This window comes from Salvelinus alpinus, chromosome 30 (genome assembly GCF_045679555.1).
Source record: "Salvelinus alpinus chromosome 30, SLU_Salpinus.1, whole genome shotgun sequence".
Classification (NCBI taxonomy): Eukaryota; Metazoa; Chordata; class Actinopteri; order Salmoniformes; family Salmonidae; genus Salvelinus; species Salvelinus alpinus.
This window is the reverse complement of record NC_092115.1, coordinates 13,732,373-13,751,644: the sequence shown is the minus strand read 5'-3', so window position 1 is coordinate 13,751,644 and position 19,272 is coordinate 13,732,373. Positions and strand designations below refer to the sequence as shown.

The window sequence follows — 19,272 nt, the reverse complement described above, 5'->3', positions numbered from 1 at the left end:
ACGAGGCTAAGCTAAAGTAGGACAGCATGGAGTAGCTACAGTGGTAAAGTCTTATAGGCTTTTCCAATGGAGGAAAGACATCCAGTTTACATTTGGGATCCACTGCACTGGGACACCATTATTACAGTCCTAATTGTACCCCAATGACAATTCAATTTTGTGTGATTAGGAAACATTTTGAGTATTTCAGAAAGGTATCATGTGTTGGGCTAGATGTTGAAAGAGGTTACAGAAGACAGAAATGCAAATATTTATTTTTCGAATTCACTCTAACCGTTGAATCAAGAAATTATTGTAGGCAGAACTTTTTAGTACAGTCCCATTTACCTGGGACTGTATTCAAGATATAACACTGCCTCGCATGCCTTGTTGCTTTTATAAATCTGTTGCCAACACATATTAAAATAGCAATGAATGTCACGCCCTGACCTGAGATATCTCTGTTTTCTTTATATTTTGGTTAGGTCAGGGTGTGACTAGGGTGGATACGCTAGTTTCTGTATTGTCTAGGGGTAATGTAATGTCTTGGGGTTTTGTATATCTAGGGTTTTGTAGGTCTAGGTATTTGTATGTTTATGGTGGCCTGATATGGTTCCCAATCAGAGGCAGCTGTTTATCGTTGTCTCTGATTGGGGATCATATTTAGGTAGTATTTAGTATTTCCCCTTTGGTGTTTGTGGGTTCTTGTTCTATGTTTAGTTGCCTGTCTGCACTATTCATATTAGCTTCACGGTTCGTTTTGTTCAGTGTTCATTCTTTTAATAAATATAGAATTTACGCATACAACGCTGCGCCTTGGTCCGATTCATACGACGAACGTGACAATGAATTACATATTTTCATTCAAATGTTATTTTGATAAGTCAATTCATACAATTTCACTCTTCCACCAGAATATATAGTTCCGATAAAAATCTGGTTATTTGTTATTTTGGTCACGTTGCTACAGGCGCGACCAAGTCATTAATTATTTTTCCATACCGGCTATGCAAAAGGACTGGTCGTTCGTTCTAAATAGAATCAATAACGTTCTTGTCACTTACTAGCTAGCTAGCCAACTTAGTCACGTCAAACAATGAACCTGGACAATACACTAGCTGCATTGTTTGAGCTTTATTTCTAATGGCATTTACTTGGATATTGTACAGATCTCCTTTATATTTTCTCCGTAAAAGCACATGGACGTATGTGAAACGGATAAGCAAATACTTTGGGATTTAGTTATATATGCGAAAACTAGTCTTATGAATTTTGTCTAAGGCGAAGTTAATAAGTAGTCTAGTCAAGGATGCGATGATAATGCATTATTGGCACTCTACACTTTAGACAGACCAAGTAAAAGGGAACAAAAGTAAACCTTTAATTTAGAGGTTTAAAGAACGACTGCCTCTAAAACCCAATTAATCCCTTTGGAAACAGCCCGTGTCATCGATATGAGTCAGAAACTTTTATTCTAGTGTCAAAATTGACTACAAAGTGTAAATAGGATCATTTTGGTCATGAAGTCAGTATTGTCTGACAGAGTTTGGAACCTGAGTGCGTCACGGCAAGTAAATTAAGGTGAGGTTTGGATTACAATTATGTCAACAATTCATGCCCCCTTTTGCCAAGCTCCACGTGGATATCGGACTTCTGCCCACTTCACTTCCCTTCATTGAATGGGGCTCCATTGTTTCATCGCCCCAACGTGTTCAAAGGATCAAGGCCGTTTGAGACTGAAAAGCCCTCTCCGGTTCGACAATGCATGCTTCCAGCAGGATGTACCGCCAACTATTGTAAAAGGTCTGGTATCGAATCTGGTATCAGGATAAAATGTGATTGAGTCACCAAACATACTTTAATTATTTTTATTTAACACAAGCGATAAATGGTAAATGCAATTTTCGTATATACGGGTTCACTGTATCACCACGCAGGGTAAAGCAGAGAACTTACTGAAATAGTACAGACATCTTATTTTATACTGTGACAAAGGTAGTTCCAACTTTAGAGTTAGAGGCTTAGCGTGGTTTAAACTTGCTAGCCTATCGGTGGTGCCCAGGCTGGTCCCAGCCTCACAGCACACAGGATCCAGATATCCGGAAGTGTTTGTTGTGAAGTTTGAGCTGAGTTGTCGGTGGCTACACTGCTCAGTTCCTGTTTTCTTGTTATTCAGCATTTTTCCATCTTGTCTCAACCTTCTGGTTAGCACAGTCGACACCCTAGATTAACAACAGCTTTTCTGCAGTCACACTATGTTTTGTGATTAACATGTCCTATTTCTATAAGGCATATATTTTTGTTAAAAAGAGAACAAAACCATCCTTCACACTATGGTTTGTTTGCATGCCCTGCTGAAACACCCTACCATGCGGTATAGGTGGTTGGAGTTCGTTGGTCCCCAATGGTGGTGAGTATATCGGTAGCTAGACCATAGACTGCTGCTTATGTATCTGGCTATGTATATTTTGATAATCATTATCATCGCTAGCATAGCTGGCTAACATTAGCCTACCTCAATACAACTCGGATTTAAAATGAAGGCAAATAATAAGTAGGAAAACATTTAGTCATGATTGTGATGTCGCCAGATTGACTGTAGAGGCAGTATAACTTTAGCCAGCTAACTAAGATTGAGGGGACCACCGTATTTTAGCTAGCTAACATTACCATTGCTAGCTATTTTTGACAAACTTCACTAGTAACAGTAATGGCAACATTGCCATCTCTCTAAAGTCAATTTGACAACGTCATAATATGGCAAAGTTGTTTCCTACTAATTATTTGCCTACTTTAGCGATGCCATCGTATTTCCATGACAATATAAGTTATAAGGTAGCCTAGTGATTGGAGCAGGGGTTTCCAACTCCATTTGCCCCAGGGGCCGTATTCGGTCTTCAACGAGGTCCAGAGGGCCCGGACTGAATTTTTGTAGTATTTCCCTTGCTATAAAAATGTGCAAAAAATGGTCAATTTTTTAAAACATTTTCTACGCTCCCTGACTGTCTACGGATTATTAGTGAGCTGGACAGTCAAGAAACTGTATGAATAATGTCCATTATTATTTCTACACAGTTCCGATTTGGTTTTAGTCATTTTAAAGTATATTGAGTTCATTTCCCTCCACAATGTTTTGTATTACTATTATGATTTAATGTTTTTTTTTACAGGATTGGACCACCTAGCCATATGTTTGACACCCCTGGGTTAGAGCGTGGGGCCAGTGACCCAAAGGTCGCCGATTTGAATACCCAAGCCGACAAGGTGAAAAATGTCAATGTGCTCTTCAGCATGGCACTTAACCATAATTTACTTCAGGGACGCTGTACTACTATGGCTGACCCTGTAAAACAACACATTTCACTGCAGCTATCTTGTGTATGTGACAATAAAACAGTATTATTTATTTATTTATTTGGGACGAAACAGTCACATTAGCCCCCGAGGTGCAACCCATGTCCAGGGCACAAATAAATATTGGATGCAGCTATGGTGGTACTAGCTAACTTATGTCTGACTATAACAGTGTACTACCTAGCAGCAACAAACCCAAACCAACTCAGGGCCATAGCGAACATTTCACAGTTGGTTACATAGTGTAATGGCGTCAGAGGTCTGACTCCAATCTGGAGCCAGTCAGTCTACATCTCTGAAGAATAGAATTATCTCCCAAACAAGATTGATATTTCTCGAGCTACATTATGTTAAGGGATGATGACCCTGTTTTTCTGTTAGACAAAGTGCACAGTTGGGTGCCAGGCTGATTCCCTGGTCATGAACAGATGCCGGGACCTACCAGAAGGAGGAATGGTGGTATCATAATATGTCAAGCAATGTGATTGCAATGGTTTAGCGACTTCCAAAAATAATTGAATTCACTGTTCACTTGCTATTTTCACAGCTTGTCAGGCAAGACCTCAGAATAAAAGAGTATCATGTGACCCAAGTAAACACTTGTGTTGTTGGCAGAGTCTCCCTCGACTCCCTGTTAATTGAGGTGACTCCCTGTTAATTGAGGTAGGTGACTACCTCATGAAACTGGTTGAGAGAATGCCAAGAGTGTGCAAAGCTGTCATCAAGGCAAAGGGTGGCAACTTTGAAGAATCTAAAATATATTTTACTACATGATTCCATATGTGTTATTTCATAGTTTTTATGTCTTCACTATTATTCTACAATGTAGAAAATAGTAAAAAGAAAAGAAAAACCTTGGATTGAGTAGGTGTGTCCAAACTTTTGACTGGTACTGTATATTTTCAGCAAAACAGTGTTCTTTTTAGACACAACTACAAACTTAAAGGAGTAGGGCGTTCAAGGAGTTGGTCTGATGGGAATTGGTGATGTCATCAGCCTCCCCCTTACTTGAGGAACAATAGAGAACAAAAGAGGAAAGGAGTAAAGCACACATGTGCTATTACATGACTTACCTGGACCACCTATTGAGATTTGCCTTAAGTAAATCAGGTGTTAAATGAGGTGAGAATCAGACTGGAGTGCTCTTACCCTAACCGTAACTCTTACCCTAACCCTTTTTCTAACAGATAGTTTGTTGATATCATGACATTCTATAGAGCATCTACTTGGGACTATCCAAATAAACTCCACGTTTTTCTAATGTTCGCAATTATGGCCCCACCACGATGTGGGATGACTAACAATCAATTGTATTCAGGCCTTACACAGTTATTAACACATACCTTGCAGAGATATGCAGAGATCTAACCCACACCCCTGGAACACAAGAAAGCAATACACATTTATTTATTTAACTAGGCAAGTCAGTTAAGAACAAATTCTTATTTACAATGATGGCCTACACCGGCCTAACCCAGACAACGCTGGGACAATTGTGCGCCGCCCTATGGGACTCCCATTCACAACCGGTTGTGATACAGCCTGGAATCGAACCAGTGTCTGTAGTGACACCTCTAGCACTGAGATGCAGTACTTTAGACTGCTGCACCACTCGGGAGCTGCCACATGATGAATGCCTAAAAAGTTTGATATCAGAAATAGAACAGAGACTAGCCTGGTTTCAATCTGGTGTTTCTGCTCTCTTGCCAACTCCTTATGGAATTGTCATGTAAAACATTTGGCTTGACAATAAAAAAGGATTAGGCAAAAGTACAATCAGATCTCGGACCAGGACAGACAACATGTTAACTTGAAATACCAGCACAAATGGCAATGTATATATCATAACAATCAATCTCTTCTGAACAAACAGTAATTCAGAACAATAGACATCACACAACTAGTAACTAGTGAGAGGCAGAACTTAATCATAGACTTCTATATTATCCTACATTATCCTTTCTAAGTGTGTATACCACCCTACTAATCAGTGGTGTGTATTCATAGATGCCAAGGGAAGCCAGGCTTCCCTAAAACATTGACCAATATATATATTTTTAATAATAATAATTTATATTTTGTGTCTCTGTGTTGTCATAATTTTCCTTCACGTCGCATGAGGCTGAATGTATCTCACCGGAGAAAGCATCCGAGCGAGCGAAACAGCGCCTCTCTGTCTCTGTATGCCATCTATATGATGCTGTCTGGTCGTAAAGAGTATGACATTGTTGCCGCCTGTAGCATTGAATGCAAGGGAAGCCAACGAGCATTTGGCCTCCCTTGATCATTTTTTCTTTTAAATAATAGCCAATCAGCGTCGAGCTAAACTGAGTGAGCTCAACTGTGAACGGTCCTGGCGCACCAAAAAAAGTGTCAAGGGAAGCCAGTTTGGATTTGGCTTCACTCCTATCACAGAGAAATATGTCATTGACAGAAACATCTTGAATTGATTGACAGAGTCATAGACCAATTTGTCAACATAAAAGAGAGGAGGATGGTATTGGCGTTTCTCTACAAGTAGGGTTCCATGTTTTTTTCTACTCACAAGAACGCTCACACACATCAGAACCATGGACAGCCACATCATATTCAGCTTACGATGATCGGACTCAAATTGTGTTGTTATCATTTAGTTGCCACTGTATTAGACTAAGCATAGGTGATTTGATGATGTTGAAATGTTTAAGGTGAAATGGTGCTGGAATAGTGGAGGCATCTCCTGTTTTCTTTGCGACTTGCAGTAACTCTCCATGGTTCTAAATCAATAGTTGTTTAGTGGTCTGAAAATGTCAGAAACAAACTTTCTTGACCATGCTGTAGGTCATGTAACTGTCTGTTACTGTACATGCAATATACTTTGTGAACTGCACTGGACAGAGGTTGTTATCCGGTTTTGTGATGAAACAAGGTTGAATTTATTCTGCCACTGTGTCTTCTTATTGTCTCGGCCTAGAGCAAACATCGCAATTATCATAACACATATACACACACATTCGTATACGATCAAATACAATACCTGACCAAAAGTATGTGGGCACCTGCTTGTCGAACAGCTCATTCCAAAATCATGGGTATTAATATGGAGTTGGTCCCCCCCTTTGCTGCTATAACAGCCTCCACTGTTCTAGGAAGGCTTTCCACTACTAACACTGCTGCGGGGACTTGCTTCCATTCAGCCACAAGAGCATTAGAGAGGTTGGGCACTGATGTTGGGCGATTAGGCATGGCTTGCAGTCGGTGTTCCAATACATCCCAAAGGTGTTCGATGGGGTTGAGGTCAGGGCTCTGTGCAGGCCAGTCAAGTTTCTTCCACACCAATCTCAATAAACCATTTCTGTATGGACCTCGCTTGGGGCATTGTCATGCATAAGCCGGAAAGGGCCTTCCCCAAACTGTTGCCACAAAGTTGGAAGCACAGAATCATCTAGAATGCCATTGTATGCTATAGCGTTAAGATTTCCCTCCCTTCACTCAAACTAGGGGGCCTAGCCCGAACCATGAAAAACAGCCTAGACCGTTATTCCACCGCCACCAAACTTTACAGTTGGCACTATGCTTTGGGGCAGGTTGTGTTCTCCTGGCATCCGCCAAATACAGATTCGTCCATCAGATTGCCAGATGGTGAAGCGTGATTCATCACTCCAGAGAACACGTTTCCACTGCTCCAGAGTCCAATGGCGGTGAGCTTTACACAACTCCAGCCGATGTTTGGCATTGCATATGCTGATCTTGTGTGCGTGCGGTTGCACGGCCAAGGAAACCCATTTCAGGTAGCTCCCGAAGAACAGTTATTGTGCTGAGGTTTCTAAAAACCTGTTTTCTAAAATTTCTAAAAACCTGTTTTCACTTTGTCATTATAGGGTATTGTGTGTAGATTGCTGAGGATTTATTTTTATTTAATCCATTTTAGAATAAGGCCGTAATGTAACAAAATCTGGAAAAAGTCAAGGGGGCTTAATACTTTTGTAATATGGCTTTTTTTTCTGGCTTGACTTCACCACTGATTTTACCCACACAAGCTACTACTACTAATACAAATACATTGACAATGCCGAAATACAGATAGGACAACCAAGATGACCGGACTAGCCTGTCTGAAATATATAGCTTAATATTACTGACCATGCCTTTACTGAACCTCATGCACACATAATAGTCAAAGCCCACTTTGTCTCAAGACCAAGAAAAGACCACAATGTGCTTTCACTAACATGTCCAATTTACCCAACCTACCTTTCCTGAGCAACTCATAACCCTCCCCAATCAATAAAACAAGACAAACCATAGCAGGACGGCTGAGAAGGCAACGCGCTCCTGGAGGTAAAATCAGCCCGGTCACCTTGGAGGCAGGATGCCACTCCTTCCTATGTGTTAGCGCTCAGTGACTGGTGAGCCAGATGGGAGAAGCAAATTCAGTAATGTTGCAAGATCTAGGTCTAATTACTGGAAAGTTGTCGACAGTTACGCATACTGACTGGGCTAGCCATAGGCTCACTCACAGGCAGGCACAGCTCTTAAAGGAATACACTCAAAAACTATTAGTCCACTGTTGATACAGTCCCAAAATGTTTTGCATTTCAGCAATAAAGCTTTCAAGATATAGGACTTTCTAAAAGCTAATTGTCACTTGCCACATCAACACGATGCAAAGGCATTTATAATTTTATTCAGGCTCCCGTGCAACAGTAACTTCAAATAAACGTGTATCTGATTGGAAGGACTTTTTCCTGTTCATCCAGTTTTGCATTTTCCCATCGGCACCTTCACTAACCTGTTTTGGGATTGCGGTTGATTCTGCTTATTACCTTAAAGCTGCTATATGTAACTTTTTGGGCAACCCGACCAAATTACCATAGACATGTGTGTTATAGATCTGTCATTCGCACTGAAAGCAAGTCTAAGACGCTGTAGATATGTTCTGTGTGCGCTATTTCTATGCTTCCTGTTCTTAAGTTAAGTTTTTGCGTCTTTTGGTTTCGGCTTTGTACACCAGCTTCAAACAACTGAAAATACAATAAATCTAAACTAAGATATTAGTTTAGATTTAGTACATTGATGTTCTACACTCTATTGCTCTATTCTCTATTGCTTGTTTTTAGCGACCAGGAAATGGCAGAGCTATTTCTGTATATTTGTCACGCCCTGACCTTAGAGAGCCTTTTATTCTCAAATTGGGTTAGGTCGGGGTGTGACTAGGGTGGGTACTCTAGTTTTATTATTTCTTATTTTTATTTCTATGTTAGCCTGGTATGGTTCCCAATCAGAGGCAGCTCTCTATCGTTGTCTCTGATTGGGGATCATATTTAGGCAGCCTTTTCCCACTGGGTTTTTGTGGGATCTTGTTTGTGTATAGTTGCCTTGAGCACTGCATAGCTTCACGTTCATTTTGTTCTTTATTGTTTTTTGCCGGTTCACTTAATAAAAGATGACGAACCCAAACCACGCTGCATTTTGGTGCGATTCTTACAACAACGATCGTGACAATATTACACCTTTAAAGTAAGAGAATGTTACCACTGATATATTCGTGAAGACCAGTATGAAGGGGATCTACTTTCAGGCATGTATTTTACGGCTGCTACGTTAGGTAAATGAGTAGGCAACGTGGGTGCAGGGAGAAGGGCTAAAGCTGAAAGAGCAGAGCAGAGACGTGACAACGCAACAACACACTAGCCTCTTTGTGTAGACACTCTCAAGCTGCTGCTAGTGGGGAGTGGCCACACAATCCCTCTGTGTGTGTGTGTGAGTGTGAGTGTGAGTGTGTGTGTGTGTGTGTACCGGGATGGGGAGGAGGGTGTGGGGATGTCAAAGCACTGGGTAGCCAGAAAGCCGCCCTTCACACATACACACACACACACACACACGTACACACACACACACACACACACACACACACACACACACATGCACCCTCACACACACATGCATACACACACACAGCCACTTCATAGGAATCCTGGACGTACACACACATTCCCTCTCACTCCAGTGGTTTAGCACTGAGGACCCAATGAACACACAGTTGAACGGTTACACACTCACACACCTATTCCCAAAAGGCATTATACTGCACACTGTGTACACTAAGATACTTTGTAAGTGAACACAGAATCCTTTTGATGAATTATTAAGCATGAGATCAAAATGAATGACAATGCCCACTGGGCACAGACAGACGTCAATTCAACGTCTATTCCACGTTGGTCCAACATATTTTCATTGAAATGACGTGAAAACAAAGTTGATTTAACCAGTGTGTGCGCAGTGGGTGATGTGTGGTAAGCAGGCATTTGCCCCAGCACATTTGTTTAATTTGGTTTAATAAGACATTTTAACGCAAGAATGTTGAAAAAAATGGGCAAAGTAGGCCTACTGTTTTTAGACTGACTTGCCTTCGTCATTCGTCAACTCGCGCACTATGTCCATCTGATAAAAGTGCTGCAGTGTGTGCGTGTGTGCTTGCGTCTTTACCAATCAGATTCACGGAAATCACAGGTCGGGCATGGCGCATCCACTTCCCTCCAATATTATTTTAGCAAATAGGAAAATAACTCCAGACAGCCACAAGCAAAAACTCTACACACAAATGTTGTAGCAGCCTACCTAAACATTAGCAATCAGATAACCTGTATTAGTCTGATCAACTGTAGGCCAGAGGTGTGTTCAATTCGCTTGAACGTTTGCTACATTGCGGAACAGTTTATACTGACGTTTACCCGAAACACTTTTTTTTTGTGTTAATCAAATCAAATGTTATTTGTCACATGCTTTGTAAACAAAAGGTGTATACTAACAGTGAAATGCTAACTTACAGTTGAAGTCGGAAGTTTACATACACTTAGGTTGGAGTCATTAAAACACGTTTTTCAACAACTCCACAAATTTCTTAAGGTTAGAAGACAGGGTTAGGACAAGAGATTTCTACCATGCTAAGTAATTGCAAAGTAACTAAAAAGTAGTAAATAGTTGCATAGTTGCTAAATAGATAAAATTCTAAAGTTGTCCGTGATGAGATTCGAACATGCAACCTTTGGGTTGCTAGACGTTTGCGATTTTGCCTTAAGTAACCTTCTTCTGTCTTATGTAAACATACCAAACGTAACATATCACACTAATTTGAGTGTCCCGGATTTACATTTACTATGTTACGTCTAGTCTGAGACCAGTCTGCTCTGTCAACAGAGATGCAAATGTAGAGAGATTTATTCCTGGGGGCACTTTCTGAAGTTCTTTATGTACACTTGGCTCAAACTACCTGCCCCTCAAGTAGTCAGAAGAAAATTGACTACTTCAAAATGGAGATGGCCTCTGCCAATGGCACTGCCCATACTCTCACAGACACCATAATGGGACAGATACAATGATGTGATGTCTATGGTTTCAGTCAACTTTTTCTTCATTTTGTTTTGGAACTTGGGCCTCAATAAAACTTTAAATTGATTTACACCTGCTGGATCGGCATGTTAACATTGACTGTCTGTCTGCAGTGTAGCAGAGTCTCTCACACTAGGCCTATGTCATCCTGAAGTCTAATCCCTGCTCTCTACAAATTTTTTCACCAGTGGATTTTACATATATACTGAACAAAAAATATAAACACATCATGTAAAGTGTTGGTCCCATGTTTCATGAGCTGAAATAAAATATCCCTGAAATGTTCCCTGAAATTTGAGTTGGATGATAGCACAGATAGGATTATCTTTAATGATAGCCTCAATGTCGACAGAGATCCAGCCATATATTAGCTATTAGCAACATAAAAATATATATTTTTAAAAGGTTGCGCTGTTGATAGAGAACCCCATAATGCTAAGTCTGATAACCCCCAGAACTCTGTCCCTACTTAACAGCCTCAGTGCTAGCCTTATTTTACAGGGACAGAGTTCTGGGGGTTATCAGACTTAGCATTATGGGGTTCTCTATCAACAGCGCAACCTTTTAAAAATATATATTTTTATGTTGCTAATAGCTAATATATGGCTGGATCTCTGTCGACATTGAGGCTATCATTAAAGATAATCCTATCTGTGCTATCATCCAACTCAAATGAAGCCTGTAGGTTAGCCAGCAGATCTGACCCACTTGTTTACAGCTGCACTAGTTTTGGACAGCCTTCCAGTGTATATTAGGACACCATGGAGCCGGTATGAGATATGGCCTCAAAACGTACAAGGAATGAGAAATGCACTGTACTGCCGAATTGTCCCATTATCCCAACTGTTACTCCGAGAAGATTCAACGATCACAATAGCCATGGTAACAGTCTGATCTTTAAGCAACCTAGGTGCTTGTTTACCAGGCTGATAAATCAGACTGTGATTCCAGCTTTCTGTTTACACACCCTGAAACTAAGCACTGCAAAAACTTTCCTTACAAGCCAGAATGTTGAATAAAATTACATTTGAACTTACTCTACCCGTTGTCTGTGCAGTTGGTCCTTCTGCTGGTCGAAATTTGAGATATAATATCTACTGGAAAGTATTGTTTACCTGACTTTTTAGAGCGCCGGTACTGCCATTGAGATTTCTATCAGCTGGCACATGCGCAAAACCATGTAAACACATGCACGACTTAGATTAGTATGCATGCATCGTGTGCATGTATTTCTGTCTTGTGCATGTGCCTTAGGTCAGTTTTTCCAAACTCCATTCCTTGAGTACCACCAACAGCGCACAATATTGTTGTCACCTAGGACAAGCACACAGACTGAACTTGTAAACTAATCATCAAGCCTTCAATGAGTTGAATTAGATACGTTTTGCAACAACAAACGTGTGCTGTTGATGGTACTCAAGGAGTTGGGAAACACTGCCTTAAGTGATGAGCAAACAAATCTTGATTGCCAGACAGAGACCAGGGGCCTGTTGCACAAAAGTAGAATTAAGACATCCGGGATAAATGACTCAGCTGAGCTCAATGAAGCCAAAACATGTGCGTCCAGGCTTAATTGGTTGCACAAAGACCAAGCCAGGATGAGCAGACACGGATTCATTAAGCCAGGTGAAACCAATCCTGGATAGGTGCGCGCTCACGGCTCACTCAAATAGACCCCGCCACAGATCACAGATTAACTGATTTACCATGGCAACTAGAGCCGCGTACTTTTCCCCGTCGGAAGCACAAATCCTCATGGAGGCATACGAGGAGGTAAAAGATATAATTAAGAAGAAAGGCAACACCGCCACAGTGATAAAGCAAAGAGAAAAAGCGTGGCAAAGTATTGCAGACCGCCTGAATGCGTAAGTAGTGCACAATTACACACTCACCGCTCCGCTGAAACATCACAATTACAATTCAAATATTTAATTCACATCTCCAAAAATGCAGTTGTACTGTAATTATGAAACGGTTAAATTTTTAATTGAAATGCACTGCAGATATGAGTGAAATTGTGTAAAGTAACTCCATCACACTGTATAAAGCTATGATAAATTTTTTGATATTTTTACTGAAAACAAGACAAAAATACCAAGTAATTTTTTGCAGTGTGACTCCATTAAATGTGTGTGTGTGTGTGTGTGTGTGTAGATTAAACATGAACGGGCCAAAACGGACATGGCAGCAGGTCAAAATCAAATACAAGAACATTCTGCAGAATGGTATGGTCCCTGACTAATATTTAACAAAGCACAAGCATATATTGTACCCAGAAGGTGCCTGCTCACACATTGTCTGTACTGTTTTAGCAGTGAAAAAGAATACCCACAGACAAGGCACGGGTGGTGGGTCACCAAAGGCTGACCTTACCCCAGCAGAGGACATGGCCTTGGAGCTAAATAAAGGCAGGCCCGTCTTAGAGGGGATCCCTGGGGGGAAAGAGACGAGCATAGGTTCCTCCCAAGATGCCACCCGCTTCATTCAAGGTATGTCCTTCCATCTCTACATGGGATACAACCACATTCATATTGAATCAATTTGGACTGTCTGACTTTGGTTTACCTATTGCCTTGCAGTGTCTGGCAGCACTGTGTTCCTGTTAGAGCCACCAGCACAAGCACCAGACGATGCTGATCCAGTGAGTACTCCATCAAAGGCATACTGTAGGCCTGGCATGTCTTGTCTACTAGCTTCAATATGAATCCGATTAAATGTGATAGGGTGAAGGCCCCAGTGCAGCAGCAACAGCACATGATGGAGACGATGATGAGGAGGAGACCATCTCTCTGGATTCCAGAAGGCATGAGGTATCATGTTAAGACTGTGAAAGTACTATTTACTCTACAATGGTGAGGAGTCCTCATCAAAATCAAAAAATCTAATTTCTTTTACAGGACCCAGATGCTATACAGTGGGAAAACCAGCCTGGCAACATAGTGCGTATTAATAAAAGGACACCACATCCTGCCAAATTCCAGCTGCGCTAATTGTATTGTGTTCACAGAGCTCACAAGCTATCAGAAAGTTGTATGGCAACCACCTCCGGCGCCAAATAGAACTGGCAGACATAGACATTCAGTACAAGAAGAAAAAGATGGAAAATCTTGCACTGGAGTCCGAAATAAAAAAGAGGACAATTAGGAAACTGGACCTTGAAATAAAAAAACTTGAGAGGGAGGTGAGATATGCCTTCAATGTACACTGTATGCTAACTGTAACACAAATGTATTAATCATTATTTTTCTTTCCTCCCCCAGCTCCAAGAAGATGACACAGCTCAAAATAAAAATTAGGTATATTCTCGTAAAGTCAGGTGAGCCATGACATATGAGCTCTTATTGTGAGCACACAGGACGGTGGCATCTTTCTAAGGTTTTTTTTATTTTCCCAGCAATCAGTACAACCAAGTCATCGTTATAAGGCATCGCCCTCTTTTGCCCACCCCCCCAGCACCAGGTGTGGCCACTAGCCTATATGAAGGCCCAAAATTGTGTGTTCCTTTCTGCTCTGACAATGGCATGCCCATTCGTGCGAGATGTGGTGGATGAAGAAGCACTTGTGCTGAGGAGAGCCTTCAGGCGAGAAAGGGTCTTCAGGGACCGGTTGGACCCACTGGCCTTCCCTGATGACCATCTATATGAAAGATACAGGTTTTCTGCAGATGGCATCAGGTATCTATGCAGACTACTGGGTCCCAGGATTAAGCACCGCACTGCACGGAGCCATGCACTGAGTGTGGAGCAAATGGTTTGTGTGGCCTTGCGCTTTTTTGCTAGTGGAGCCTTCCTGTACTCAGTGGGGGATGCAGAACAGCTGAACAAGGCCACAATTTGCCGCACAATAAGGAGTGTGTGTCTGGCTATCAAAGCATTAGCAGATGTCTTCATCTCCTTCCCTGGCCACAGAAGACTCTGTGACATCAAAGAGGAGTTCTATAGGATTGCAGGTAAGAGGATCTACAAATTACAGGACAACTGTTAACACATAGTAGGATACTCATTACTTTGTGTGACAGGTTTCCCCAATGTCATTGGTGCAGTGGACTGCACACACATAAGGATAAAAGCCCCCTCAGGTGCCCATGAGGCCGATTTTGTGAATAGGAAATCCTTTCACAGCATTAATGTTCAGGTGAACATAACTTTTTGATATTGTCCATTGACGAACACTCTGCATTGCCAGTGATGTGCATTGATTGGTGTAATATTCCTCATCTTATGATTTCAGATGGTCTGCAATGCTGACTGTGTGATCAGCAATGTTGTGGCAAAATGGCCTGGCTCAGTCCATGACTCCAGAATCTTTCGGGCCTCTGAAATCTATCAGTGCCTATCACAAGGTAAGCCACACAACCCCTATTTATAACCATCATGGCTGTGTCAAGAATATCACTGTGTTTATGAGGTAGTAATGATGAGATTTTGTGTTGACAGGTGAATTCTCTGGTGTGTTGCTGGGAGACAGGGGGTATGGCTGCCAGCCTTTTCTCCTGACACCTTTCACAGACCCCCAGGAAGCACAGCAGGCCTACAGCCATGCCCATGCCAGGACCAGGGCCAGAGTTTAAATGACCTTTGGCCTCCTGAAGGCACGCTTTCACTGCCTTCACAAATTAAGGGTCAGCCCTGTTAGGGCATGTGATATTACTGTGGCTTGTGCTGTCCTCCACAATGTGGCCTGCCTGAGGAAGGAGAGGGCCCCCAGAGTGCCACCAGCCATGGACTGGGACAATCCGGCAATCTTCCCTGATGACGACAGTGGTCGGCTGCTGAGGGACCAATATGTGTTGAATTATTTTAGTTAGTATGTGTGCTTTCAATTTTGGTTAAATATGTCCTGCGGTGGCAGAGGAATTTGGGTTTTTTTGGCGAATTTGGCCTCTTATGATGTTTGTGCGGTATACTGTGTGTAATACAAGGCTGCAGGGAGGCTACTGCATCCATTCATTTGTCTGTTCAGTTGATGTGTATGGATTTGTCCTGCATTTATTTTAGTGTGCAGACATGCAGGGTGTGTTATATACAGACCTTTGAATGTGTATGTATCATTTTGTATAATATGCTTGGATTCTGTGCTTTCCATCTTGTAGAGTCACTGTGACTTCAGTTTCGAAAGGAGCTGATGGTTTACCTGCTTTGTTTTGTCCTTATTCAATAAAGGAACATAATGTTACACATTGTGTTTTTATATTCATATGGAATGTGTATTTGTTTATATGACAGAGTACTAGGGCCACACTGAAGAAAAAGGATAAAGTCATACATTTATGAGGCTGGTTCTTTCTGCAGAAAAGCTACATATTGTTTTTACAGTTTTGATACTTATGACAATGTGATACTTAATATTCTGGCACATCAGCATGTCTTTGTTTATGAAACCATACTGAAGTACAATTTCACGAAATGCCCCACATCTGTCATTTTAACAACTGTCCTCCTTTAAAACAACTGGTTACAATATTATGACTTGTGTTTTTTTCCCCTCTGTGGCCCTAATATTCTATCATTTTATATATAAAGCCTTATAGTCTATGGGAAACTGTAAATTATCTAATGATAGCAACATCATCTAAAAATCATTTTTTATCCAAAATCATTGAAATTAATGATCACAAACGTTTAAATAATAACAGTGGGTCTAGTTATATGTGATAACAATGTATAGTGAGCAGTGAAATAACTATTGGTTTCCATTTGTGGTGACTGCTGACTGACATTAGGGATGAGATTAAATAGATCCTGGAATTTAGCCTGGTCTGGAGCAGGCTAGCTCCACAGAATAAATCTCCATGGTAATTTATACCATAACATATCCTCCTGCCCCCTATCCATCTTTAGTGCAACCGGATTACGGATCAATTGAGCCAGGATCAAGATATCCTGGCTTAATCCCTTATCCTAGTTTTGTGCAACAGGCACCAGCGTTTTAAAGTCGGTTTGTTTTTTAATAATAATAATACTTCCTGTGGATATTTTGTCTCAAATTTCGACCCGAATAAGAACCAACCCCATGGATAATCGACAGTAAGTTCAAATAAAATTGTATTCAACATTCATGACAGACAAGGGATGTTTCATTATTTTTCCATATAAAAATGCGTGATTATGCTATACAGGCAATGGAAAGCATAGTCACATTCGGGACTAGTTGTTAACCTGCAGTCTCCACATGTACAATAAGCTGAGCCGTAACAGCAGAGAGCTTGCTCAAAAGATCTGTGATCTGGATGAGAAGGATGGCTTCAGAGCCCACAGCACAGGTCAACTACTTGAGAAAATGTATCACTGTGACCTACTGAATTCGAACTCAGGTCCCCTGCACCCAAACTGTCATCTAAAATTAACGTGTGGTAACACAGGTTTACTACAGAGTGATGATGGTGTCTAACATTTGCATCTCTTCTTAAGTACGGCACTGGGCTAATCCCTACCAAACAGAACTTGGCTCTCAGAGAAAGTCACAGCCTCTTCATTCAGCTGGTGAATGAACCCATTCCATCTCTCAATACCAAAAGTAGATTTAGATCACGTTATTCATCAATTGTACACAAGGTCCAATGGAAATTTGACTTCTGCTTTATCCCAATCCTTCTGGAAGACACACATACTTACACAGGTTGGAGCAGGGGGCCGCCACACTGGGCACCCGTGAAACAGTTGTTGTGGGGGGGTTAAGCAGTGGTGTAAAGTACTTAAGTAAAAATACTTTAAAGTACTACATAAGTAGTTTTCTGTACTTTACTTTAATATTCATATTTTTGACTACTTTCACTTCACTACATTCCTAAAGAAAATGTTATTTTTACTCCATACATTTTCCCTGACACCCAAAAGTACTTTGCAGGACAGGAAAATTGTCTATATCTCCATCTCTGATTTCCAGGAGGTGGCTGCCCACCATAACGGTTAGCTTACAAATGGCTCAGAACCTGAACAGGAATGTACATGAACGATGTAGAGCTGTGTGTATGTGTGCTGTGGCAATGTGTTTTTCAACCCTCTGAAATGTTAGATTGTGCTTCTGTGATTATCTACAGTATTGAGTGCTTTGTGGCATTGACTGTACCTTAGTGTGGGACCAGAGACTGTCACAGACCCAGCTCTCCTTGTCACTAGGTAAGTGTTGGGTTTTGATTTTGTCTTGACTACTTTTTTTATTTTCTAACATCTTGTCATTGCTCAAACCAGCTGCACTGTCCCCAAATCCTACATTATTTATTTAATCAGAAATATGATAGACTTTGTAACCTGGACTGACTCTTCAAAAACAAACTGCATGTTTGACCTACAATGATGTGAGACCACTATCAAACATAAACTGCACTTTGTCACACTTATCTTGAGAATATGTTTGAAAGCTCAAAAGTTCCAGGCATACGTTTGGATGAAGTAGTCTATGATGGTAAATAGTGTTGTACAAATGGGGATTCTGATCGTCTCATTGGTGCCTTTTGTTTTCCAGAGGGAGAATCTTGTGGCGCAGACCTATTGACCGACTGGGTCATTGAAGAGGCTTGCATGCTTATGTGTGCATTTCAAGTATGAGCATGTGTGTGCGTTTAACCGTGCCACAATGTTTTTGGAGGATTATTTCTAATTTCAACATGTAGTGTTCCAAATTTTTATTTTTTTAATCTGATAAACATTGAGAAGATAGTAAATATACCTTTCAACAAATAATTACTTACAATTATGTATGTTTTGTAAACAATAAACTCACGGTAACAAGTTGTTTCACACTTAAGACCATTTGCATATAGAATTTTCCTTCAAAGACATGGTAAAGAACCCCCACCTCGTAATGTAAACATTGATAACGCATTTTCAATCCCTTTTATAATCCAGCGAATGGGATTATACAAACACTATGAATGCACAGAAAGCTACACCTCGCTCACATTTGCAACCACAGGTCAGTATGTGTCCATACAGGTATGTGACATGACACACAACTGAAACAGACATGAGTCCATCCATTACACAGAACAGGTCCCACCCTCCCCCTAAGGCACCCATGCACAAGGTCCCACCCTCCCCCTAAGGCACCCATGCACAAGGTCCCACCCTCCCCCTAAGGCACCCATGCACAAGGTCCCACCCTCCCCCTAAGGCACCCATGCACAAGGTCCCACCCTCCCCCTAAGGCACCCATGCACAAGGTCCCACCCTCCCCCTAAGGCACCCATGCACAAGGTCCCACCCTCCCCCTAAGGCACCCATGCACAAGGTCCCACCCTCCCCCTAAGGCACCCATGCACAAGGTCCCACCCTCCCCCTAAGGCACCCATGCACAAGGTCCCACCCTCCCCCTAAGGCACCCATGCACAAGGTCCCACCCTCCCCCTAAGGCACCCATGTACAAGGTCCCACCCTCCCCCTAAGGCACCCATGTACAAGGTCCCACCCTCCCCCTAAGGCACCCATGTACAAGGTCCCACCCTCCCCCTAAGGCACCCATGTACAAGGTCCCACCCTCCCCCTAAGGCACCCATGTACAAGGTCCCACCCTCCCCCTAAGGCACCCATGTACAAGGTCCCACCCTCCCCCTAAGGCACCCATGTA

General features: G+C 41.7%; 3 protein-coding genes across 7 annotated transcripts in view; 1 reads left to right on the top strand and 2 right to left on the bottom strand.

The window, feature by feature from the left end:
• Window positions 1-12,188, bottom strand: part of LOC139560307 (UDP-N-acetylglucosamine transporter-like) — a 45,290-nt gene extending 33,102 nt beyond the window's left edge. For 2 of the 5 annotated variants that reach the window (XR_011671908.1, XM_071376960.1), the window contains exon 1: window positions 11,745-12,188. Coding sequence is in view for 2 of the 5 variants with exons in the window: in XM_071376957.1 (XP_071233058.1) it covers window positions 11,823-11,897 (75 nt within the window). In the remaining 3 variants the exon portion in view is untranslated. Of the gene's footprint in view, window positions 1-7,615; window positions 7,903-11,744 lie in introns of those variants that run through there. The other 3 variants (XR_011671909.1, XM_071376957.1, XM_071376959.1) reach the window with 2 other exon arrangements.
• LOC139560308 (UMP-CMP kinase-like) overlaps window positions 1-12,325 on the bottom strand; it is a 64,391-nt gene extending 52,066 nt beyond the window's left edge. Inside the window, exon 1 of the mRNA XM_071376961.1 lies at window positions 12,188-12,325. Coding sequence (XP_071233062.1) covers window positions 12,188-12,325 — 138 coding nt within the window. The remainder of the gene's footprint in view (window positions 1-12,187) is intronic.
• A 360-nt stretch (window positions 12,326-12,685) lies between these two features.
• LOC139560312 (uncharacterized) lies at window positions 12,686-15,573 on the top strand. The gene is made up of 10 exons (XM_071376969.1): window positions 12,686-12,932; window positions 13,020-13,196; window positions 13,287-13,348; window positions 13,431-13,517; window positions 13,605-13,646; window positions 13,715-13,888; window positions 13,968-14,003; window positions 14,102-14,656; window positions 14,938-15,049; window positions 15,144-15,573. Exons 1-7 carry the CDS (start codon window positions 12,758-12,760, stop codon window positions 14,001-14,003), a joined length of 753 nt encoding a protein of 250 aa, XP_071233070.1. The 5' UTR covers window positions 12,686-12,757; the 3' UTR covers window positions 14,102-14,656; window positions 14,938-15,049; window positions 15,144-15,573.
• The last annotated feature ends 3,699 nt before the right edge of the window (window positions 15,574-19,272 follow it).

Bases quoted from the DNA above. Each gene is read 5' to 3' on its own strand.
- LOC139560312 (XM_071376969.1), top strand. From the start codon at position 12,758: ATGATAAATTTTTTGATATTTTTACTGAAAACAAGACAAAAATACCAA. The intron at 12,933-13,019 runs GTATGGTCCCTG...GTACTGTTTTAG, and splicing joins CAAGAACATTCTGCAGAATG to CAGTGAAAAAGAATACCCAC. The intron at 13,889-13,967 runs GTGAGATATGCC...TTCCTCCCCCAG, and splicing joins TAAAAAAACTTGAGAGGGAG to CTCCAAGAAGATGACACAGC.